Raw genomic sequence first — 25,117 nt, forward strand, 5'->3', positions numbered from 1 at the left:
AATTGCTGAGAGTTCAGGGAATTCACAGCAACGTCTTCGGAGGAGAGTTTCACTCATTCACAGACAATCCTTTTTCTTTGTGGAGGGGCCTAAACTTGGCAAGGAGAAGCTGGGCTGAAGGTGGACTTCAGCACATTTAGCCAATACCTCCTGTGTGATCACTAAAGGGCAGAAAGGAGGGTCCTGCCAGCAGCTAGGAGAGATCGAAAACCAGCTGACCAGCGTCCCGGGAGAGGACACTGTGCAGCTCAGCTGGGCTGAAAGGTGCCAAGTGCTTCCCTAGGGAAGGGATGGGCGTATGCGGATGAACCAGAAAATGTTCTCCATGGCACCGTGCTCAAATGGAAATTCTTCACTCTGGTGCCAGGGGAATCCACCAAGCCCTGCTCAAGCTCTGGAACATCTGCACGGGAAGAATCATATCATGAGCCACCAGTGCTGAGGAAGAATTCATCGCTAGTTAATTTTCTCCACTAGCAACCGCCCACCCATCTGCCAGGGACCCAGTGAGGCGGAGGTCAGTTTTTCCTTCTGAAGATGCCTCCTGGGGCTCCGGGCTGCCCTTCCTGCAGCAGGGACAGCTGAACTGAGCCCCCCCACTACCCCTCCCAGGTCCTCTGTGCCCACTACTTTGGGACATTGAGGACTAGGAGGTCTATTGGAGGCTGGCAACTAAAGTTTCTTTTAAGCCAAACTAACTGATTCTTCCAAGCACTGAGACTTTGACATAGGTCTAGGAGCACCACATTCTAAGCTCCGAGCCAACCAACCCAGATGCAGAGAAGAAGGACATCAGGCATGGCCACTATTGGGCACCTCCTGAATGCCAAGTGCCGCCGCGGCCATATGCTGCTCCTGTAGTATTTCATGGGACCCTCACAAGGACACTGTAAAGCAAGGATTATGACTGCTCATTTCCTGGGCCAAATCCTGCAGTTAAAGTCATTTTAGACTCCAGAGTGGGCCCTTGGGGCGGGGGAGGGGCAATGTGGACTAAAAGGAAGACACTGGCCTTGGTAAATGAAATGATCTAAACCAGATCCAGCCCCAGGGCAAGGAGGGGAAGCTCTGGGAGGCTGCAGAAGGCTGAGTGGGTGGCGAGGAAGGGGAAGCTGAGAACCCACACGGTGACTGCAAGCAGCTGTTGGTGGGAGAGTCCATGGGGCTGGCCCCTCTAGACCAGCCCTGCCCTCTGGCTCTGTAGAGACCTGGAATCAGCTCTCAGTTGGTGCTGAGGCTCCAGAGAGCTGGCAAGGAGGGGCCCACGCTGGGGTGAGCCCAGACCCATGGGCATCTGGGGACAGGATTTCAGCACCGCGTCAGCCTTGATTGCTCTCTGATGGAACTTCTGTGTCCTATAGCTGACATAACCACAGCAAAAGCGGTGTCCACACCCAAGGCCTTGCCCTCCCCTAACCTGACCAACCCTCATTAAACTGTCACGGTCTCTGGGTTTGGGCGTATGTGTTAAATGGGGATGTGTCAATGGGAGGGTTTTGCTTTCATCTGACCCATTTTGAAGTTCTTATGGCTCAGCTCTCGCTGGATGCTGAGTCATGCGGTGGCAGCCAGCCCCAGGATTCCGGGGCTCATCCGAGGTCACCTGGATTATCTCTCGGTGCTGAGACAGTAGCTCTCAAACTCGAGAGTGCATAAGATGGATGGTGCCGCAGAGCTGTTCTCCAGGAGGACCCCAACCTCCAGGTAGGAAGGACACCCGGAAACCCCTCTCCCCTTGGCCCCCGGGGCTGTGTCCTGTGCCGGGCAGGCCACCTTTTAGCTCCTATTTCTGCCCTGGGCTATTTGAAAGGAGCAAAGGAAACACTGACAGATGCTTGCCAGCTGCCTGGAACTCAGAGACACTGTAATTTGCAACTTTCAAGATTGCTTCATAGGGCTTCCCACTCTCATGAGAGCCCTGGTCCCCAAAGAAGTCGTTTTGTTTCGTTTTGTTTTCCCTTCCTGCTATTTATTTATCTTGGACAGGAGAACAGGGCTCGAATTCTGAGTCTAATCTGTGAGGAAATGATTTCAGAACAAGGAGTGGAAGATGAGTGCGGATTTAAGAAACTTATCCCTCTTTATCCCTCAGCCTGAATCTCACCCAGAATTTTCCCTGTTTCCAACACCAAGCAAACACAGCTTTGTGGCTTGCCCCAACTTTCCACGGATGCCCGCAACTTCCACACCCCTGATTTTCAGGAAACCCCATTACAGCCCGAGAAAGATCTTAAGGCGGTGTTTGGGGGGTCACGGGACCCTCATCCAACGGCAATGGGTCTTTGGAGCTGGCGGGTCTCACATTTGTTTGCAGATGAGGCACTGTGTTAATATGCAGGTTTCTGGCTTCTCTCCCAGAGATCCTGATGCAGGGAGCCTGGGGCAGGTTCCAGGAATCTGCATGTTCAACACGAGACCTAGCTGATTCTGGGATCCTCACATCTGTGGACCGTTCTCTGGGAAGCCCTGAGCTAGGATGAACCAACCCTTCCGGGTGTAAGAAGGCGCTACAGTAGATAGAATCTCTGAATAATCTTCCAGAAACCTAGTGTCACCACGGGGACCCTGCCACACAGTCACCTTGATCGGGCCTCGGGGAGAAACTCACTTCTGTGACATTCTTGTGCTACGGGGCACAATGGGCTGGCTAGAGATGCTCTCATGTTGGCAATGAGGCCTGAGGCAGGGAGGGGGCCGTGCCACCCTCTGCCCCTCCTCCAAGGCCTCCTGGGGAACCAGAGGGTCAGCCCAGCACAAACCTCTGGAGGACGTGGCACCAGCTGCAGTTGAAGGTCAGGTCCGAGGACACGCAGGCATCACAGGTCCGATGCTGCAGGCAGGCTGCAAGAGAGAAGGCAGTGGTCCCTGAGCATCAGACCCTCCACAGACCTCCAAAAGGCGCAACTCTCCCAAATGCTGGGTCCTTACAGAACTACGGAGTCTCTGACTGGCAGGAACCCCAGAGGGTCATTAGTGCCACCCTCCCTTGAGTCCAGCCCTGATTCTTCCATCTCTTTCTCCCTCCTTCCCTTTTCCTCCTTCCTCCTTCTTTCTGTCACCAGGGGGGCAGGCCCCCAGCTAAGCATCTGACTTCGGCTCAGGTCATGATCTCGCAGTCCGTGAGTTCGAGCCCCGCGTCAGGCTCTGTGCTGACAGCTCAGAGGCTGGAGCCTGCTTCGGATTCTGTGTCTCCCTCTCTCTCTCTCTGACCCTCCCCCAACTCGCTCTCTCTCTCTCTCTCTCACTCTCTCTCTCAAAAATAAATAAACATTAAAAAAACAAATACACGAAGTCTACACTAGGGTTTCCAGCGCTGGACTGTGAAAAAAAGTGGCACAGAACAAAGAGGCAGAATGACAGGGGCGGCGGGGGGATGCATTCTGGTCAGGGAGGTTGGTAAAGGCTTCTCTGAGGAGAGGTCGTTTAGGCAGAGCCTGGGAGAAGGCAGGAAGCAAGCCTGGCTGCTCTCCTGGAGGAGGCGAAGTGCAAGCAGAAGAGCCCCTGCACGCAGAGGCCTGGGAGGAGCGTGTTTCAGCCTTTCAGCCGTGTTCTCAACAGCAGCCGGGATGCTAACAGGCTGGGCGGAGTAGACAAGCTGAGGGTGATAGAGGAGGAGCGAGAGCTGGGGCCTGGCCTGGGGTAGTGCAGAGCCAGAGAGCAGAAGAGGTAGTGGGAGCAGGCTGCTGGAGGGTGCGTGGACCCCTCCTCTGGCACCAGCCAGGCACAGGAGCAGAGAGGGCCGGCGGTGGGGGGGGGGGGGGGGGGGGCAGGAGGTATGGGGCTGGATTTTAAGAGTTCTCGTTTGCAATCGAACGGCACCCACTGAAGTGAACCAGAATGACCTCTGAGTAGCAAGCAGCTGCCACAAAGCCCATGCATTTTATTACAAGCAGAGCCAGGCCCTCCCCCAGAATAACTGTGTATAATCTAAAGGCTCATCTGATGAGCAGCTGAACGGAATACCCCGATATAGCAGCAAGAAGTGACAACTCACTCAGAGAAATGACCACTCATTCAATACACATCACACACACTTCTTCACTTTGTGGGTCTTCACGGGACTCTACCGCAATCCACTAACTGGGGAGCCAGTTTGCTTTCCGTGGACCCCCAACAAGATGGCAGCCGGGAACCAGCCCTTGGTGAGTGGGAGAAAAGCTGTTGTGGGCACAGCGTGGCCACCTGCAGTCACTATGGGAGGGACTGGCTGTAGGTGGCACTGTGTCCTTTCAAAAGAACGAGAGCTCTCTGGCTGCTTCGTTCCCTGGTGTATCCAGAGGTCCTAGAATAGCACCTGGCACGTGGTAGGCAGTTTACAAATGTTTACGCGATTGATGTATTGATGCTTTCGTTATCGCCATTTTACAGAGGAGGGAACTGAGAGGCTTACAGAGAGTCATGAAGCTAAGAGTGGCAGGTCTGGGTTTGAGCTGAGGTCTGTGCGAGCCCAAAGCCCGAGCTCTTGGCCTTGAGATCCCACTGTGGGTTTCCCTGCCCCTGCTCCCACCCTCAGCCCATGCCACCTCTTTATGAGTGTCTCTTCTAGACAAGGGACCGGGAAGAACCAACCACAGAGCACAATGGCTTAGAGACAGCCCATCCACACCTCTGGAAGAATCTTGGCTAAGTCCTCCTCCACCCAAAGGTAACAGAGCCATCCTGCACTGGGGGGACGCAGAGTTTTCTCAGGACCAAGGTAACCAGCCTTCCAGGGGTTCAAATCACAGCCTTGGTAGCGCTGGCCCCTCCCCTGGCAGCTGTATCTACATGGGCACCCACACAGGAGCCCGTGGCCTGCTCATTCCAGTGACTCCGGAGGCCCCTTGAAAGGCTCTAGTCAAAAAACCCTGGGAGCTTCCGTGAGGTACGTGTAAAATCTACTGACCTTTAATTCTCGTCTGCATTTCAGATGTCCTGTGTGCTATTAAATGCTCACGAAATTCACCGGAGGGGTGAGAAGTGGCTGAAACATACAGACGGTGTCCCAGAAACGTATTCCCGGGACGTTTCACTTCTGCCCAGGCAGTTACCCTGCCCTTGGATGTCCTTGCTCCTCAGTGCAGTTTATTCAAGGGCTAGGACTGAGCTTTGCTCTCAGCGTCCTTGAGGAGCCCCTGGTTCTCAGGCCCCATGTCTTTCCTGCCCGGAAAGAGCGCAGTGGGCGTGAGGGTGGCGCTGTGACCTGCAAGTGGTCCTGTGACCCTGTGGTGTCTGTGTCCGTCCTTCCTCTTTTCCAGGGGAAGACACCTGCTGAGCCCAAATAAACCTTAACAATTAAAAAAATAAAAAACAAATAAAAATGCAAGAATAAGGGACACCTGGGCGTCTGGGCATCTGGCTCTTGATTTTGGCTCAGGTCATGATCTCACCGTTGGTGAGTTCAAGCCCCATGTCGGACTCCAGCCTGCTTGAGATTCTCTCTCTCTCAAAATAAATACATAAACCTTTTAAAAAATGTTTATTCATTTTTTGAGAGAGAGACAGAGACAGAGCATGAACAGGGCGGGGGGGGTGTCAGGGGGAGTGGGGGGCAGAGAGATAGGGAGACACAGAATCCGAAGCAGACTCCAGGCTCTGAGCTGTCAGCACAGAGTCTGACGCGGGGCTCGAACCCACAAGCCGTGAGATCATGACCTGAGCCAAATTGGGGCGCTCAACCGACTAAGCCACCCAGGCGCCCCCAAATAAAGAAATAAACTTAAAAAAAAATGGCAAGAACAGGAGTGCTGTCCTCCTCTCCCTCTCTCTCCCCAGCTGCCCTGACCATATCCTGAAGAGCATCTAACCTTGATCCTGTGGGGTCAGCAGCAGCTGGGGCCTCAGCCATAGTGTGCCTTCAACTGTAGGTGAGTGGGGTGGAGGGTGGAGGGTGAGTGGGGTGCGGGGGGGCGGTGCAGAGGGCATGGCCATGGTTCTTGGAGGGCTGCAGGATAAATTGCTTTACTGCCTCCTGCCTGTGGACTCCCACATTGCCCCTCCTCTAAGGAAAATGCAATAAGAAATTTAAGGACTGATCCATTCAGTTCCTGGATTACCTTTCCTGGGGGCTGAGTCTAAAAATTCTGGGAGGTACACCTTCCCTGGGTTTAATTGTGTGTTGGTAACAATAGCTGTCATGTGCCAAGTACAAACCACGCCCCAGGCCGGGGATGCGCCAGTTGGTTGTCAGAGCTTCCATTCACTCGTGTCCTCGACTCTACTTACTGTGGTTCTCACTCTTACCACAGCTCTGGGAGGGAAGGAGTGCCAGGCCCATGTGACACATGAGAAATGGCAGCCCAGAGAAATTACGTGGCCATATCCACCCAGGGATCAGTGGTGGGCCCGGGAATGGAACCCAGATTGTCTGACTATAACGCTCTTTGCAGGACACTGGGAATGACCCCTACTCACTTGGCAGTGGGGTGAACTCCACAGCTGACATGCTGGTGACCTTGCTGGGGTCCAGCTCCACACGGTGGTATTCGAAGATAGTCCTCCGCCGAGATTCTGAAACAGAGGCAAAGCCTGTCATCAGGAGCACCTCACGGCCGGAGGGCTCCAAGGCTTGTACCTGGAGCCTGACAGGTGGGCAGGGGATTGCAGCGAGTGGAACAGGGAGTCAGTACACAGCCGCTGAGGGCAGGAAGTAAGCTCATCAACCTGGGACAATGATGTTGGAGCTGCAGGGAGACAGGAAGACAAGAACTGACCCTGAGAGGAGAGCTTTGTATTGTAGGCAGGTTAAACTGCTCAGGGCAGAGGCCCGGCTGCTGCTGAGGTCAGGACATAGGAGCTCCCATGCTTCTGCATGGCTCTGAGCCTTCACAGCTGCTGTTCTCTTGATTCATAATGTTCTTCCACCCCTCCTCTCTTTGTCTAGCTCAACCTTCCAGATCCAGCTCAGGGTTCCTTCCTTAGCCAGCTCCCTCCCCGTCTCCACTCAGGCCAGGTGCCCTGCTCCCACTGCACTCACCATATTGTGTGGTCATTAGGGTTTATTTGGAGGGCGGAGCCATTAGACTGGGAGCATCTGGTCCTGAACCTGACCCACAGTGAGCACTCTGCAAACACCTGCAGATGCACAGGCTGAACTTAGAGAAACTCTCCCCTCCTGGATGGAAGCCAGAGCAAGGTTTAGGGCCTGGGGCTTGGCTTATGTCCTGCCTCAGTCCCTGCACGAACTCCCTACAGGACATCAGAGTCAAGAGACCTGAGTTCTGATTCCAGTTCTGCTCCCCTTCTTAGGGCCTCAGTTTCTCATTTGTGATGTGGAAAGACAGAAACACCTCCCACAACACCCTTGGGAGGAAAAAAGTGGAATTGTAGATGAAATGACTTCTCCTAAAATGACAATCTGTGATGCTGTGATGTTTCCCACGACATCCCCACACCCACCCAAGAACCATGACTTGGGGTTGATTTCCTTAGGCTCTGAAAGGCAGGCAGGTAGGTGCTGAGCTTTGTGAATGAGCTTCCCTACAAGGGGAAGGGGTTGCATAGTGTTTGGCCTGCCCAGCACCCCTTCTTCCTTTAGGAAACAGCATCCCCCTTGGGGATACTACCCCTAGTCCATTCCTACATGTGGCCTGCCCTGAAGCTACCATTTTCCTCCATGACCCCGCCTCCCTGGCTACACAGTGATTGGTCCAGGGCTGGGCATCTGCTGCAAGCTGGGCCAATCAGAGACCTTCCCTGGGACTTTTCAACTGTAAACAAAAGACCCTTTGCTTTCTAGTAATGAAGCTGAGAAAATGCACGCTCCAGGTCTGTGAATGGCCACAGGTCCGATGAAGCAGGAAGTTCTGGTGGCTTTCTAGGCTCTGGTGTCCCAGGACCTGCCCCGGTCCCTGTCTCCCTAGCAATCAATTCTTCCTTTGGTTCTTTGGGCTACTTCATATCCTCTTTTCCACTTAAGCTTGTTGAGTTGGGTTTTTATTACTAGAAACCCAGAATAGCCAAGGATACATGTTTCTCTCTCAGCTGAGCATCTCAACTCTCAGCATCCTGTGCAATGGCTGGATGTCCCATCCCACCACCCCCCACCCCCTCCTGAATGAAGAATCCAGGGGAGCATCTGCTTCCTAAAAGAACATCTCGTCTACGTTTCTATCATATATTTATCCCCAATCTTGGAATCAATGTCTCCTACTTAACCCAGGATTGAACCCCCAGTTGGTCTGGTGCTAAGACATGCTGTCTTCCTATGACCCCACACTGCTCTGCAGCAGAGTAATGATGGACACCTCAGCCCCTGAAACATTCCCAACTGCAGAATGTCCTGGAAACATTCTATGCAATGAATGAGTCCTGACTTGTGGCATCTGCTGATTTCTGTGATGTAAATACTCCCCGTGCTGATTCCAAACTACCAGTTTGGAGTCACTGAACACAGAATTGGGGAAAGATGTGGTCACTCTGCTCGTGTGACTCCTCACAAAGGTCTCTAGCACACCGTGGTATGGTTTCTTTTTTTTTTTGTTTTGAAAAAATTTTTAATGTTTATTTTTGAGAGAGAGAGAGACCGCATGAGTAGGGGAAAGAGGCAGAGAGAAAGGGAGACACAGAATCCGAAGCAGGCTCCAGGCTCTGAGGTTTCGGCACAGAGCCCGACGCGGGGCTCGAACTCACGCAACTGCGAGATCATGACCTGAGCCGAAGTTGGACGCTTCACGGACTGACCCACTCAGGTGCCCCCATGGTTTCTTTACAGTAGTCCTCCTTATCCACAGTTTCCCTTTCCACGGTTTCAGTTACCTGCGGTCAACCATGTCATTCGCCTCACTTCATCTCATCACACAGGCATTGTATCAGTCACCTCCCATCCTCACAAGAAGGGTGAGATTGGTACAATAAGATATTTTGAGAGGGAGACCACGTTCACATAACTTTTATTACATTATATTGTTACAATTGCTCTGTTTCATTACTGGTTGTTGTTAATCTCTTACTGTGCCTAATTTAGAAATTAAACTTTATCATAGGTAGGTGCATATAGGAAAAAACATAGTATACATAAGCTTCAGTACTACCCTGTGGTTTTAGGCATCCACTGGGAATCTTGGAACATGTTCCCTTGGATAAGGTGGGGGACTACTGGATTTGTGTTTCTAAAAGAGTAGAAGGGAAACATTTACAATTTTTTTTTAAGAATAAATAATCAAGGGGGCGCCTAGGTGGCTCGGTCGGTTAAGCGTCTGACTTCGGCTCAGGTCATGATCTCACGGTCCGTGAGTTTGAGCCCCGCGTCGGGCTCTGTGCTGACAGCTCAGAGCCTGGAGCCTGCTTCAGATTCTGTGTGTGTCTCTCTCTCTGTACCTCCCCAGCTAGCACTTTGTCTCTCTGTCTTACTGTCTCTCTCAAAGATAAATAAACATTAAAAAAAATTTAGATAGGGGACACCCAGGCAGCCTTCCACAGTTCCATCCCACCCACCACCCCCAGAGGCTGTCTCTCCTTCTGAAAAATCATCCTTTTGAGCACAAAAATGTAATAGGGGGGAAAAAAGTGAAATTCCAGGTCTTCCAAGGAGCCTGAGACCATGGGGTCTGGAGTCTATGTGAATCTTTCTTCCTTTATCTGCTTCCTCTTTCAAGGCTAGCTCAAAGGTCATACCCTCCTTGAAGGCTTCTCCACCCTCCTCGGGCACAGTTAGTTGGTGGCCCCTCTTCTGAGCTTCACAGCCTCCTGCACAATGTCTAGTGTCACCTGTTACACTGATCCATCAGTATCAACTTTGCTGGTCACCTGCCCCACCAGGCTGTGAGCTCCCCCAGGGCAGAGCCTGCTAGTTATTTGTGTCTGTCCCCCAGCCCCTAGCACCGGGCCCTGCACATAACCGGGCCTCAAGAAATGACTGTAAATGAATGAATGGATTATAGGGAGCCACAAAAACCTCAGCAACTTATTATAACTTCAGCCCACAGCCCAAAGGAAGAATGCCCTTCCTCCCTAGCCCACCACAGGCCACGGCTTCTCCCAAAAGGGCAGCCCCCAATGGGCTGCAGAAAGCCAGACATGCCCCTTCCTAACTTAGAACTCCAAGTGGAGGGAGAGCTGGCTTTCAGGATTTCTCCCCCTGCAAGGATGTGAGAGAGACCTTGCACCCAGGATCAGAAGGAAGGAGAAATGGGAGGGACCCATGGAGCCAGGGTTGGGCAAAATGGAGACATGAACTTGTCAACGCGCCCAGTTCAGGGGTAGAGACAGACACACAGCAGCCAGGGAAGGCGAGGTTCCCAGCAAACCTCACACCAGAATCTAGGGATGGGTCTCCCCACCACCTGGGCTGGGGAACAGAGTTGAGGATGTGCTTCAAGTGAGGATGCAGCCAGACAGGGTCAGATGCCCTGCAAAACCTGACACAGCCCTAACCCAAGGCAGGGGAGATGAGTGTGGTAGGAAGTGGGGGGAGGGTGGGTGCATGGAAATATACCTCTTGATTAAAAATATTTGCTCACTTCAACTGTTGCCAACTTGTACTTGATTGAGTGTATGGCTTTGGGAATATTTTTATTTCTCTATAAACAGAACTCTTAATATCCCCGCCTGAGTTATTTGCTTTTGGATTAGCTCGCCAACATCTGGGGCTCACCCAAGGACGATGACGTCCATCTGCATGACCAACAGATCTCTCCAGAACTGAGACAGAGGCTGCCCCAAAGCCACATTTCTGGCTGTTTGAGACATTCTGCTTTATCTCTGTTTCCACTCATCAAAGATTCAGAAATACTAGGGTCCAGACACAGAAGGCCCAGCTGCCCAAACAAGAAAATTTAAAAAAAAAAAATTTTTTTTTAATGTTTATTTTTGAGAAAGCGAGTGAGACAGAGTGCAAGCGGGGGAGGGGCAGAGAGAGAAGGAGACACAGAATCTGAAGCAGGCTGCAGGCTCCAGGCTCCGAGCTGTCAGCACAGAGCCCGATGCGGGGCGTGAACTCACAAACCGTGAGTTCATGACCTGAGCCAAAGTTGGATGCTTTAACTGACTGAGCCATCCAGGCGCCCCACCAAGAAATGTTAATGGCTCAAAAGAGAGGTTTGCATGTCCCGTTTTGTTTCAAAACAAGACACCAGTGGGGAAGGGTTGGATCAGTCAGAAGAGATCAGACTGACAAGTCCTGCCACAAACTGCCCTCCAAAAGGGGTGGTCACGATACAAAAGATATAAGATGGCGGTTCCAGAAAAAGTTTTCACCTACTCGTTCATGTATTTCTTTGCTCATTTGATTATTCATTCAATAATCATAAATGGAGCCCTAGCAGGGACCCCCAGAGGTAAACACAAAGGAACAGGACTACAATTTGGAGCCCTTAATAATGAAATCCTCATTAACTGATTCCACTAATTCAGCATCTCAGTTTTGACGTCGCTACACTAACGTTGCTTTTATGCTGTCCATGAAAGAAAGAGTTTTTTAAGCAAGTGAATAGAGGAAATTATACTGACTTGTGGGTGAATAGAAGAAATTATACTGACTTCTGGGGGCCCCTGCAGCCAAATAAAGAGCATGTAAGTTACCCTGTGTGTTTTGCCTGCCTCTGCAAATAGCTGCTGCTAACTGCACGTAGACCTTTGCATTAGGCACGCTCTGCAGATTCTCTGCTGCAAAATCGATGTAGCAGTTTATAGAAATGGCAAGAAAAACTCTGGCCGCTTGCAGCACCTCCTCCCCTCAATGCCAGGAGTGAGACTGCTCTGAATTCCCTCCACCCTCAGGTAAAGGTGGGAGGAAGGTATTTGGAGCCTGGGGAAGGAGACGGTCCCCCAGGCCAGGTTCAGGGGCTGGGCGGTTCTGGAATAGCGGGGAAACCAAACTCCACCTCTCTTGGCACTCCAGGCAGGGAGGAGCTAGGGTTCAAAGACAGGGACACCCTCCATTCTGGTGGCGGTGTCCGAGGTGGGCTTGGACAATGGGAGTATCTGTGGTGATAATGGGATAACCCTAACTACAGACCAGAGAGCTGTCCCTGGCTTTGCGTCTCACTTAAGCCATGGTTATTTGGGACTTACTGTTATTTGGCAGCTCAACGTAAGCCAAACGAATTCTCTACTTGTGGGTTGAATAGCAGACCCAGAGGAATCTGACCTCTCAGCCACATCAAATCCATCACTCCCCAAAGCAGAGGTGGTGGCCCATTTAGAAGCCCCGTGAAGGCCATGGATGCTGTCCCAGAAAAATGCATGCATATGAATATGCCCCACCCACACCTCAATCTTCCTCTTCACGTCTATGCCTGGAGCCCAGGCTAGAGATGCAACTCATTACCCAAGTACTCACTCCCCACCGCAAGTGACATCAGGCCCCTGTTCTCACTGGAGGGCACCAGAGAGCAGAGGACAAGATCCTTTCGGTGACACTCATTCTTGTGTGATTTTTCATTTTTGAGTGTCTGCCCTGCGGCAGGCACAAGGCTGAGCGCTGGGGAGAAGGTGCTCGAGGAAACCGTGAGTTCTGCCGCACGGAGGAGGCAACATCTGAGCTGCAGCAGTGGACGGGGAGAGTTTTGCCAAGTGGCAAAAGAGTTGAAATGGGGGCCATGTTAGGCAAGGAACTGGGTCCTAGAGATGTGGACAGCCCTTGGCATGCTTAGGGAACAGAGCATGCAGACCGGTGATGGCCTGACAGAATGGCAGGTGATGGGAGGGTCTAGAGAGGAGTCTATGAAGGTGGGCCGTGCCAGCTGCACGGGGCCTTGAATGCCGCGCTAAGGATTTTCACTTCATGGTGCAAGTAACAAGGAGCCAGAGAATGACATGATCAGATCTGGCAGTGACGAGAAGGAATGGGGGACAGAAGGAAGGGGATGAGAGGCTGGGAGCTGCGGGGCAGTGTCTGGGGGCGGGGGGCAGGTGCCGGCTCTCCCTGGCGGGTGGACCTCACACCTCAGCAAACAGCACCTGGAGCCCCTAATCCAGCAGCTCCCACAACACAGCCCTGCCTCCTGTTGTGTCAGGTGGCTATCCCCTGCCCTTCCTCCCGCCTCCCCGTATCTCCCTGGCTCGCCCTAAAACAGCCTTTCATTCTAGAATCACAGAGAAACCTCAGATGCAGACACTCCCTGGGGGATCCGACTTCCTCCAATTCACCCTCATACAACAGCTGGATCCAACACACATTTCCTGAGACTCCGCCAGCCCACAAAGCCCTGTGAGGGAGCCACCGAGGAGGCAGACGGGGTTCAGCAATGCGCACGGGCAGGGGGACGTGGACACTAAGAACTGCCTTTCCTGCAAAACAGCCTGGGAGGTGTGGGTGTTTTGGGGAACTGAGGAGGAAAGGATTTACCCCTCTGGCTGGAATGGGGGTGGATTAGATTTAGCAAGTCTCAATGGTCGACTCCGGGGTTTAAGAAAAACGGAAGATCTGGGTTTCAGGTCTCTCTCATAGCCATGTGACCACAAGCAAGTCATTTCGCGTCTCTGAGCCTCTGTCCTCATTTAGAAAGTACAGACCCCACTTACAGTGTTGGGAAGATGACTACATAAGATGCTGTAAAGGTCAGGGGCGCCTGGGTGGCTCAGTCGGTTGAGCGTCTAACTCTGGCTCAGGTCACAATCTCACGGTTCGTGGGTTTGAGCCCCGTGTGGGGCTCTGTGCGGGCTCAGAGCCTGGATTCGGTCTTCCTCTCTCTCTCCCCTGCCCCCTCTCGTGCTCTATCTCTCTCAAAAATACATAAAACAGGGGCGCCTGGGTGGCGCAGTCGGTTAAGCGTCCGACTTCAGCCAGGTCACGATCTCGCGGTCCGTGAGTTCGAGCCCCGCGTCGGGCTCTGGGCTGATGGCTCAGAGCCTGGAGCCTGTTTCCGATTCTGTGTCTCCCTCTCTCTCTGCCCCTCCCCCGTTCATGCTCTGTCTCTCTCTGTCCCAAAAATAAATAAACGTTGAAAAAAAAAATTAAAAAAAAAATACATAAAACATTAAAAATTTATTAAAAAAAAAAAAAAGGATATTGTAAATCTCAGAGCCTGGGGATGGGATTATCCATGTGGTGATCAGGCAGCCTCTAACATGGCCCCCAGTGGCCCTGCCTCCTGGTGTTGACACCCTATGGAATCCTGTCCTGAGTGTGTTGGACCTAGCGACTTGCTTCTAACCAGCAGAATATGGCAAAAGTGATGGGATGGCACTTCTAAGATTAGGTTACAAGAAGACCGGCCTCTGTCTTGCTCACCCTCTACTGCTCTCTTGCTTGCCTGCTTTGGTGGAAGCCAGCTACCATGTTATGAGCTGTCCTATGAGGAGGTCCATGTGTCAGGAGCCAAGGGGGGGGCCTCCTCAAGGAAGTGAACCCTGCTAACAATCACGTGAGAGCTCTTGGAAGCAGACCCCCACCCCAAACAGTTGTTGAGAGGGCTATAACCTGGCAAGCACCTTGAGAGCAGCCTGTGCAAGGCCTTGAACCAGAGGACGCAGCTAAGCTGTGCCTTGCTTCCTGATCCACAGAAACTCTGGGATAACGTGTGTGTGTGTGTGTGTGTGTGTGTGTGTGTGTGTGTGTGTTTAAGCTGCTAAATTTCAGGATAATTTGTTACACAGCAATAGCTAACTAATACAATCAGAGTGACACTGAAACTATTTAGCAACCAGCTCAGTACATGTGCTACCCAACCAGTTAGAACAGATGCTGCCTGGAGCAGAGGCTTGGTGAGCTGCTTGCTAGTGTCCTGGGTGTTCAGGGAAGGTCAGGATGAGTAGGTGGAGTAGAGGGAACTTATTTTATGGAAATACTCACAAAGGGGCATAAAAATAGCTGTTTGCAAGAATATTCACTGTAGCGTTATTTGTCGTAGCAAAATATTGGGAACTGTAAAGCCTATGTCCAGGGGATTGGCTAAATTAAGGTACATCTATCAAGTAGCCATTAAAAAGAATGAGGTGTGGGCTGATACGGAAGGATGGGCAGGATATACTTTGTTCAAGAGCAGAACAGTGACATCACATGCCATTCTCTGTGTTAAATATCCAAACGTATACTTCCCTGTAGGCTTATAGCTCTAGAAATAATCGGGTAGCCCTGGTGGCCTCCAGGAAGGGAAATTAGGGGACAGGGGTCGGGGATGGGAGAGAAACCTGATTTTTTCTATACCGCCTTTTGTATCTTTTGAGTTTTAGACCGGATACATTTATTCATGAAAAAAACTATCATTTTCTAGATTCCGATAAGGGAGAGCATTCATAAAGAACAGGATGGTAATTCATGTTGATGGCACAAATCTCCAAGGTGTGGTGCATCGAGTGCAAACAGCCGCTCTAGCATGTGACTTTTTGCTACTCGTTGCAGAAGTCACATGAAAGTGCTGTGGTCCTGGCATCTGACCTATGACACACCAGCATCAGGACATCACGTGCTCCTCTTTCTGCACTGTTTGCTACTGTACCAGACGCCCTGCTGGACTATAAAATACTGAGTCGCGTGATAAAGGCTGGCAGAGAAAGATATTCTAATATAGGACTCACAAACTCGACGTGCCAGACGTCAGGCCAAACACTTGCTGGACGTCACCGTGTTCATCTTCACAAGTCACTCACTGCAGGGAGCATGAACCACTTATATCCCCAATTGCCGACAGAGAAATCAGCTCTAAGAGGTTAAGTGACTTGCCAGGGGTCAGATGCTTACGGAGAGTTTGGACTCGAATCCCCGCTTCCAACTCCAGAGCCAAGCCCCTAACACTATACTCAACCTTGCACGTGGCGGCTCCTGGATAAAGACTTCTAACATGAGCCCTTGGTCCTTTCCCTCAGATTTCTGTTAAGGACAGAGGCTCTGCTCAGATGATGAATCCCTCCATATCTTCCTCTTCATCGTATCTCAGTAGCACCCAGAACATAGTGGCCTCGTGCATAGCAGGAACTCAGAGCATGTGTATTGATGGAACTCAACCAACAGATGTAAGTAAATATGCTTCCCCAGGAAGCCCTGGAGTGTCCAGAAAGGTAGTGCCGTGCCCGTCTACAGGATAGCACTTTGGTGGCTCCCAAGCACATCCTCTCAACCAGCCTGGTGTGGCTAGGGTGGAGTTCAGAATGTCCCTTGGTCCCATCAAGCACCGGTAGGGACAGAGAAGAGCAGACAAGGGTCTCCTGCTTGGGGTCCTGTAGGTTAGACTGTTGTATACACAGCATAGCAGAAGAGGTCGGGTTCAAAAGACTCTGAGCCAAGGGTCCAGAAGCAATGGATAGTGTGCCTACAGTGCCTCCCCCAGAAGTATGAATTCAAGACCCCCATGGGGGTGAGCAGGGGATCAGAAGAAGAAAAAGTGCTGTGATGCCAAAAAATATCAGAAGTGGAGGAGGACCAGGAAGGAAAAAGCACTGTTCCAGCTACACCCCCATCTTACAGATGAGGCAACTGAGGCTAGAGAGATGTGATTTCCTGAAGTACAGACAGTTAATAATGTGGCTGGGACTGGCCTCCATCCCCTGAACCCCCGGTGATGCTCCTACCACGTGGGGTGGGGATGTAATCATGGTTGTGTTCTGGAAGGACTCAAAAACCTTAATCTGGTGCCTGTGGAGAATTTCTAAGTGGATGTGGTGCTGAGTGGCTCCCCTTCCCCTCCAAACCCAGAGCGTCGCCTCCCACTGGAGATTTCATTGGGAAAAAATGGTTCCTCTGCTTTAATGAAGGAAAATCAGAACTCATTATGTGTTTCATCCTCCTTCAGCGCCCCTCAGCAATCAGCCCTCCAACCACCTCCACCACTGCCAGTCCCCCTGCCTCCAACCCAGTCTGGGTCAGTCGGAGCTCAGTCCAAGCCCGCTGAGCGCTCCACGGAACCCCTGGGGACTCACCTGGTACATCCGGGGACGGGTTGAGAATCATGAAGGCATCTGACAGGCCTGCTTTGACGGGGTGCTGGGAGGAGCTGATTTCCAGGACAGACATAGGGATCTGCAGCCGGGGAGAAGAGGCTCCATCTACCCCCTCAAAACACCCGTGGACCAGCCTGGACGTCCCCTCTGACCTCCACACCCCTCTGCCTGCTCCGTGCCACCTCTTGGAGGACTCAAGGACATCTCAAATCCAGTGGGCCCCCATTCAAATTGCAAGTCTACTCCAACCATCTCCAGCACATTTCCTTTTTCTTTGCCATACCTCCACGCAGGCCGGGAACCTGGGAGTCACCCTTTCTTTCATCTCCGCCCTCCTCCACCTCACACATCTCTGAATCCTATTAATTAGCCTGCTAACTGGCTCTGAAATCTGTCCAGTTCCCTCCATCTTACCCTACCCTACTCCAAGCCGGCAACACCTCTCTCTCCAAAACCATCTCCCAACCTTTTCTCTGAGCCACCAACAACCTGTTCTCCATTCTGAAGCCAGAGTGACCTTTCTCAAAGGCAAATCTGGGTGTTCTCCTGCCCTGTCTTGCTCCTCACTCTTCCCTCCAGTCTTGCTGTCTTCTTTCTATGCTTTGTACCAGCCATGCTCTGTCCTGCCATAGGACCTTTGAATGTGCTTTTCTCTCTCTCCTTTGATTCCTTAACTCCTACACATCCTGCAGATTCCAACTCTTTTTCTCAGGGAAGCCTCCCCTGACCTCTGCTGAGGTAAAAAGCCTCATGAAAGAGAGAAAGAGAGAAAGAAGGAAGGAAGGAAGGAAGGAAGGAAGGAAGGAAGGAAGGAAAAGAAAGAAAGAAAGAAAGAAAGAAAGAAAGAAAGAAAGAAAGAAAAAGAAAGGAAGGAAGAGAAAAAGAAAGAAAGAAAGAAAGAAAGAAAGAAAGAAAGAAAGAACAAGAAAGAAAACAAGAAAGGAAGAAAATAAGGGAGGAAGGAAGGAAGGGAGGGAGGAAGGAAGGGAGGAAGAGAGAGAAAGAAAGAAAGAAAGAAAGAAAGAAAATAAGAAAGGAAGAAAATAAGGAAGGAAGCAAGGAAGGAAGGGAGGAAGGGAGGGAGGAAAGAAAGGAAGGAAGAGTGTCATGAAAGGCTCCCTTCGCACCAGGCACCTTGACTTAGGAACACTTGTCACAGTGGTGATTCTACGTTTGTCCCTGCAATTACTGTCCATCTCCCCAACCAGACTTCTAGCGCTACAAGGGCAGGGCCTATGGCCATCTCATTAACTGCTGTCTGCCCAGCACCGAGGCCTATGCCTGGCACGTTGCAGGTTCTCTACAGATATTTGCTGAATGAAAAACTCCAAGACCCGGCCACCTCTGCAGCTAAGCTCACTCACCTCTTTGTAGCCAAATACAATGCGGCCGTCTTGGTGCAGAGCTGCCTGGAAAGTGAAGCTGCCTCTGTCTTCCCGGCCTTGGAGGTAGACATGGTCCCACTGAACAATAAAGACCGTTCCTAGGGAGGGGAGCAGAGACCCGGCTGGACAGGAAGGTAGTGCAGGGAGGAGGGCCCCGCGGAATCGGCGGCCCACATAGGTGTGAGGGTGATTGGGTGCTCAAGGGACAATCTGGTGAGAGTAAGAAACAACAAAGGTCTCTGATATTTGTCACCTCTGCTAAGAGCCAAGCACTTTTCTTTCGTTATCTCGTCAGACCTTGCTAGGTAGCAGGCATCTTGTTGCCGTCTTCTAGATGAGGAAATTGAACACGGGAAGGTGGGGTGGTGGCCTTGCTGTGTGACCGTGGGTAAGTCCCTTGTCCTCTCTAGACTTTGGGCTCTGCTAAAGGGGCTGTGCCCTGGAGCCAGGTGACTTAAACTCTGAGATCTGTTCTCACCATTGTCAAAGTAAGCGACCGTTGAGTTGTCAGAGTAGCCAGGGTTGAAGTTGGCCATCAGAGGCGCCACATACTGAGTAGCCGTGAGCATCCGGTGGATCGTGTCACCCATGAAGATGAAGCCTGGGGTGCGGACAAATGCACAGAAGTCACTAGAGAAGGCCTAGAGAGGTTGCTTCCTTGTGCAGGAAGGGACAGTGCAGGTGGAGCTGGAAGAGAATCTTGGACCTCTGTCCCCAGCCCCCACCTGCTGGGCTCTGGGTCTGGTGTGTGGAGCAAAAGGGCCCCAGACCAGAGAAGGTTCTCCCTGCCCCTCCAGGTGGGCGCAGAACTCCCACCTCTCCCTGTCCCTGGGAAAGGGCACAGGAATCAAAGATGGGCCCCTCATCTCGACAAGGAGCCTGATCCCAAGAATCAGGGATTCACGTTCTCGTGAAGTCTCCTCCTCTCTCTCATTCACAGACTCAGAAGCTCAGGGACCACAGGCATTGCCCACGCTAGCCTGAGCTGGCCCAGAAGGACACACACACACACACACACACACACACACACACACACACACATGGGCAAGTCAGCCAACATCAGGAAGGTGGTCCAACACACACACACTGTTCTCCCTCCTGAGAGTGAGGTCCCGAGAGAGCCCAACGCGGTACCCTCCCCAGTCTCTCTATACACCCCTGTCTCCAATAAACCTCCCCAGGTAGGTCCCTCACGTTCTGGCTGAGACTCCAAATCTCCCCCAGTCCCACCAACACAGCCTTACCTCCGGTTGCTATGGTGATCTGCCGCAGAGGATGCCCGTAGAAAGGAAAATCAAAGGACAAGACCACTCTCTGCAGGGCACGGGAGAGAGTCAGCATGGGCCATGCTGTAGGCCAGGAGGCTGGGCGCCCACACTGCCCCATGCTTGTCTGGACAACGTAGGGGGCAGGCATGTCCAGGGCAAGCCCCCAGGACCACAGGTGGCCACCTTAACTCTGGCCACCGCCCCCCCTCCCAGGGTTCCCCGGAAAGCACCTCCCAGATCACAGACCTCAGGTCACAACCATGCCCACTGAGCGGGCATGGAGGGTTGGCCCCCAGCCTCCCAGCCCAGGGCAGCGCTGCCAGGGTCTGGCATACTCACCGAAGCCTGCCGGTGAGTGTTGGAGAGGATTCTGTGTACCTTCACTTGGCTCTGGTTGGCCTTGGCCACGTCTACCCACAGCTCCCGGCTGCGGGGCTCGCTGGGGCCGTACAGACGGGACACATAGTAGCTGTGGTTGTCTTCCTGCCGCCACCAAGACAGAGCCCACAGGAGGTATGAGGAGCAGGTGGCCAGGAGCCATCCTCTGCTCCCCCCCCCCCCTACACATGCGAAGTCACAGCCCTCCCTGACACTGGGCCTGTAGCCTCGAAGGCTCGTGTAGGCCTGGATGTCCTGGGCTCCCCCTTGGCCCCAGACGACAGCTCAGTACCAAGCCCCTCGCCATGCCCCAACGGCTCTGGCCCCAGCCAAATCCACACCCGCTGTACCCACGCTTAGCCCTGCCGTTCCCAGACAGGCCAGGAGGCTTTCCCTGCGGCCCCTGAGTACCCACAGAGCACGCCCAAGGCAGAGCTCAGCTTGGGACATGAGGGAGAGACGGACAAGGCAGCCCCAAACAGAGCTCTTGTCTTTGGGGAGCCCCCGGACTGAAGGGGAGACCCAGTCCTTGCCCTGCGGTTACCCCGCTTAAGGAGAAAAAAAAAAATGGATCTTAGAAGCCACCAGCCCAAAGATGGAGGCAGACCCTTGATCTTGGGAAATCGCTAGTCTGATGGAGGAGGTGGGACTTATGCGAATGGAACACACAGACACAGACCTTCCCGCAGAGAGAAAGGGTAGAGAAGCAGCAATGGTTCCTTCGAGACATATTTTTAACTTCTGCTACACGCCCGATGCGGGGAGGACAGAGAACAAGCCAGAACGCGGCAGGCTGGGAGATCATTCTGTAAAGCCTCTTCTGCACGGGAGAATTTAGGGCCAGGACTTTTAAGAGGACAGGAAATAGCAGAAAGGGTGGCAGGGCCAGGGGAGGAGGCGATGTCACAGCATTTCGGCCCATCTGGGAGCGCCAGCCATGGGGGGAAGGAGGCAGAGCAGGCTGGTTCGCTTGGCTGCCGCTGCCGAGACGGGGCTGCTGACCCGTGAGGAGACCTGGACGCGGCGGGTCATTAATCAGGCTGTCCAGTGGCAGTGGCTGCAGACACATCAGAGCAGACCATGTTGTCCCTGCCAAGCCGCCAGCTGCCCAGCCAGCTCTTCCCCCGGGACCAGCATGAGCAGGGACGAGGGATGCCTGTTCTCTCCACCGGCCAAGAGGCAGACTCTGCTCTTCTGACAAGTGACATGCTCTGGGGACCTGGGGTCAGGGCAGGGTGGGGGGGAAGATGAGCAGAAGAAACATGGTGTGGCGGGGAGGGGGCGATCTCCACCGCCACTGCCTGGTTCCTTCCCTCCGGCCTCCAGACTGCCCACCCCTCCACCCACCCTCAGCGCGGCTGTCAAACAAACATAAAACACGTGCGAGGCCACATCGCTCTGCTCACAAGCCATCTGGGGCTCCCACCGTCCTCCAGACAAAACCCAAACCCTACCCTGACATGCGAGGTCTCATCAGGAGCCAGCTCCACCGTCTCTGGCATCGCTGCTCTTGCCTTCTCTCATGCCCCGTGCAGCCTTGTGCACCCACTCACCAGCTCAGACTCCCCTGACAGTCTCAGGCCACCAGTGGTCACCCATGCCTTTGCACATGCTGATCCTCCTGCCTGGAACGACCTTCCTTGCCTTCTCCCCCCAGCAGATCCCCACTTCTTCAACGCTCAGCTTAAACCATCACCTTCTCATCGATCTTCTCCCCGCTACTTACTTGCCCAGTGAGGACATCCATCCTTTGCAAATAGCCCCCGCCATCCTCGGGAGTTCTCAAGAGGTGACTCATGTGTGCTATTTGGGTCACATGGACCCACCTTTGTTGGATTTCTGGTTTTACCCATAAGACCACCTGAGGGGCCCACCCTGATGCCACCACCCCTGGGGTAAGGGCCAGTGCTCGTGCCAATGATGCCACCTCCCATTGCCGCCGGTTATCCACCCTGGGGACCCAGAGGAGGCAGCGCTGCTTCCTAGCTCCGCCCATGGGCACCGAAGCCACTGTGCTGGTGCCCAGAACTCACAGCCTCCCTTGGGAAAGCAGTTCCTTCAGTGTCTGCTCCTTCCACCCACTCCCCAGGAGATCAGATGCCATATGTCTTGGCCCCCTGCACCTTCAGCTCTCCTCCACCTCTGAGGAGGATTCCCATCTTGACCCCCAAAAAATGAAAACAGAAAAAAAAAAAAATCACCCGCCGAGAAACAAAGCTCTATGCACACCAACTTATGCAAAGAGATGTGCCCAGAAGACGAGTGTGATGGCCCCCAGCCTGTTTCCTGGGACTCACGGGTGAGTAGTTTTTACTCCACCTCAAAGCAAAAAAGGAGGGGGACCTGGATAGCACTACACTGGGCAGTCTGAAGGACCCCAACTCTGAAGCCAGTTTAGGGTCAGCTATGACCACCTGCCACGGCCATGGCTCCAGCCTGAATTTCCCCCCACTTACTCCAGACAAAAAAATGGTTTATTAAAGGGCATCAGTGAGCCTAAAATTTTGCCTGCTGGAAGAAAGGCACTCAAGTTTAGATGCCATTCAGCCCATTATTTAAATGTCTGCTCCCTCCATGCCTCCCCCCACCCCAAGCTATGAGCCACTGACACGCAGGGATGGGTGAGGCTGCCCCTGCACCCGCGACTGAAGACCCTCGCATCCTCAGAGCTGAAGACGTATTTGCCAAGGTGAGGACAGCCCCGTGCCAGGAGCCCAGACCCCGTGCCAGGAGCCCAGGTACTTTTGCCTCGTACCTGGCACTGGGTCAAAATTTTGGAAGTAAACCCACCTCCCTAATTTCTGGGCTGTCTTTACGGGTGAGGGGGAAACGAGCAGCCCAAGAGAGCAAAGCAGCGTCTAGATGGCACATTAGTCCCTTTGCATGCCCTCCAGGATTGTGTCCTACAAAAAAGGTATATTCAAGTCCCAACCCCTAGTACCTATGAGTAAGACCTTATTTGGAAGTAGAATCGTTGCAAACATAATCAAGTTAAGATGAGATCAGACTGGGGGGTGCCAGAGTGGCTCAATCGGTTGAATGTCTGACTCTTGGTTTTGGCTCAGGTCATGGTTCGTGGGTTCGAGCCCCACACCGGGCTCCACGCTGACAGTGCAGAGCCTGCTTGGGATTCTCTCTCTTCCTCTCTCTCTCTGCCCCTCCCCTGCTCGTGCTCTCTTTCTCTCTCAAAATAAATAAATAAACTTTAAAAAAAATGATGAGGTCAGACTGGATTAGGGTGGGCTCTAAATCCAATGGTGGGTGTCCTTGTAAAAGAGAGAGAGAGAGAGATTTGGATATAGACACACAGGGAAACGGGGAAGAAGGCCATGTGACGACAGAGGCAGAGATTGGAGTGATGTAGCTGATGAGCCAAGGAACACGAAGGAGAGCCAGGAGCCACCAGGCTAGGAATAGGTAAGGCAGGATTGTCCCCTCGAGTCTTCAGAGGGAGCATGGCCTCTCTGACACTATGATTTCAGACTCCCAGCATCCCAAACCGGGAGAGAGTAGATGTCTGCTGCTTTAAACCACAACGTCTGTGGTAATGCGTTAGAGCAGTTCTAGAAAACTGATATGTAGGCCGAAAGATATGTGTTGCTGTGGCTTAAGTAGGGCAACCCTGAGTCGTCTCCCCCTTCCACGTTATCGCCCTGCTTAGAATAATCTATGGCTCCCCAGCTGTATCAGGATGCAGACCACGCTCCTTACCATGACCTACAAGGCCCTGTGGGGCAGACTCTGGACATGCCTATACAATATCTACTCCCTCCTCTTCTTTGCTAACAGAACATTGGGCCTGTAGCAAGCAGCGATGTAGCCAGCTAAAACACCTCATTCCCTGGATGTGTTAAGGGTTACCACGTGCTATAGGCTGGCTAACAAGTGAAGATTCTCGTGCAGCTCACATTTGACTGCTTGTCCCTCTTCCCTTTGCCCTTCTCCTTATTCCTGCCTGGAATGTAGATAAGATGACTGGAGCTTCAACAGCCATCTTGTGAGGATAAGGACAAGAGCCACGTAAGGATGGTGAAGTGATGAGCTGGATGGAATCTGGGTTCCCAATGATATTCTGGAGGGATGCTCGTTCAGCCCTCTGTGACACGAAAACACAAACCCTTCCTGATACATGGTAGTCTGGCTCCCACCCACCACCCCCATGTACTTCACACCCTGTGTGCTTCAGCCCCGCTGGGCTTCTTCACTTCCTGAAATCACCAAGTGCTGTCTGCCTCAGGGCCTTGGCACCTCCTGGGCCTCAAAATCTCTCTCCCACTCCATTCAGGAGCTGAGCCCTCCTTTTCCTTTGGGCCTCAAGTCAGCAATCACTAGCTCAGAGCACCTCCCTGATGCCCCCATTACTCACCCCACCCTGGATTTCTCCCTCCCAATATGCTGCACACTTGTGATGATTTACTTGGTTTTTAGGCTTCTTATCCTCACACCTACCTTTCCTGTGAGACCATTCCCACACAGGTGAGCTCTGCCTTTAGCTACGGTGGTTAAGCACAAGAGTGTAGGCTTTATTGGAGGACGTGCTGACGAGTGAACGGTCACAAAGCACAGCCCGTCGAAGACCTGCTTATCCTCTGTTTTGTTTCTACCACCACGCATTCTGGTGTCCAGAATGGGATCGTGTTACCCAACGAAGCGAGGCGGCACCAGACGGGGTCCAGACACCCGCCGGTGTGGTGGGAGTCAACGAGATGCAGCGCTCAGCTAGGAACCTGAGCAGACCTGTGTTTAAAACCGCTGCTGCTTGGAGGCTTGGAGAAGGGTCTGGTGTCCATTACCTCCTTCCTGGGACTCACCAGTGAGAGCTTTTGCCAAATCTCCAAGCATCAGACATGAGGGGCCTGGGCAGAAGCCACGCTCTGCGGTCGGAAAGCCCAAACAGATGCTAACACGTCTCTGCTGCCTCAGCTAAGACGGCAGAGGGTGGGGTGACTAGGGACGCGTCTCACTGGCCCCATCTGAAACCGGGGCAGTCACGCGCCATGACAATGGCTTTTCCTCTGTCTGTTGTTTCTCGGGTCTTTAAGTTACTGCCCCACGGGAAGGTGCCGTGGGCCACGTTTCAGTCATTGGTTAAAACTTCTCACAACAGAAGGACCAGCGTGGGTCCTTTATGGGACACAGAGCTTAGGGGACCACGTCATGCTCATCTCCTCACCCCCCAGCACCTGCCTAGTGCAGGGTTTGGCACCTGGCACCTGGCAGGCGTTGGGATCTGTCTGCTCAATGCGTTCAGTCACAAGGATCCCGCAGCCGACGGGGCCGGAGGCTGTG

At 52.7% G+C, this 25,117-nt stretch overlaps 1 protein-coding gene across 3 annotated transcripts in view; it reads right to left on the reverse strand.

Moving 5' to 3' along the window:
* The window catches only part of PLXDC1 (plexin domain containing 1), a 62,186-nt gene that overhangs the window by 13,497 nt on the left and 23,572 nt on the right, over window positions 1-25,117 (reverse strand). For all 3 annotated transcript variants that reach the window (XM_045488650.1, XM_045488649.1, XM_045488651.1), the window contains exons 3-9: window positions 19,790-19,933; window positions 19,427-19,496; window positions 18,661-18,783; window positions 18,162-18,280; window positions 16,777-16,876; window positions 6,394-6,489; window positions 2,760-2,841 (exon numbers count right to left, since the gene is read on the reverse strand). In XM_045488650.1, coding sequence (XP_045344606.1) covers window positions 2,760-2,841; window positions 6,394-6,489; window positions 16,777-16,876; window positions 18,162-18,280; window positions 18,661-18,783; window positions 19,427-19,496; window positions 19,790-19,933 — 734 coding nt within the window. The remainder of the gene's footprint in view (window positions 1-2,759; window positions 2,842-6,393; window positions 6,490-16,776; window positions 16,877-18,161; window positions 18,281-18,660; window positions 18,784-19,426; window positions 19,497-19,789; window positions 19,934-25,117) is intronic.

This window comes from Leopardus geoffroyi, chromosome E1 (assembly GCF_018350155.1).
Source record: "Leopardus geoffroyi isolate Oge1 chromosome E1, O.geoffroyi_Oge1_pat1.0, whole genome shotgun sequence".
NCBI lineage: Eukaryota > Metazoa > Chordata > Mammalia > Carnivora > Felidae > Leopardus > Leopardus geoffroyi.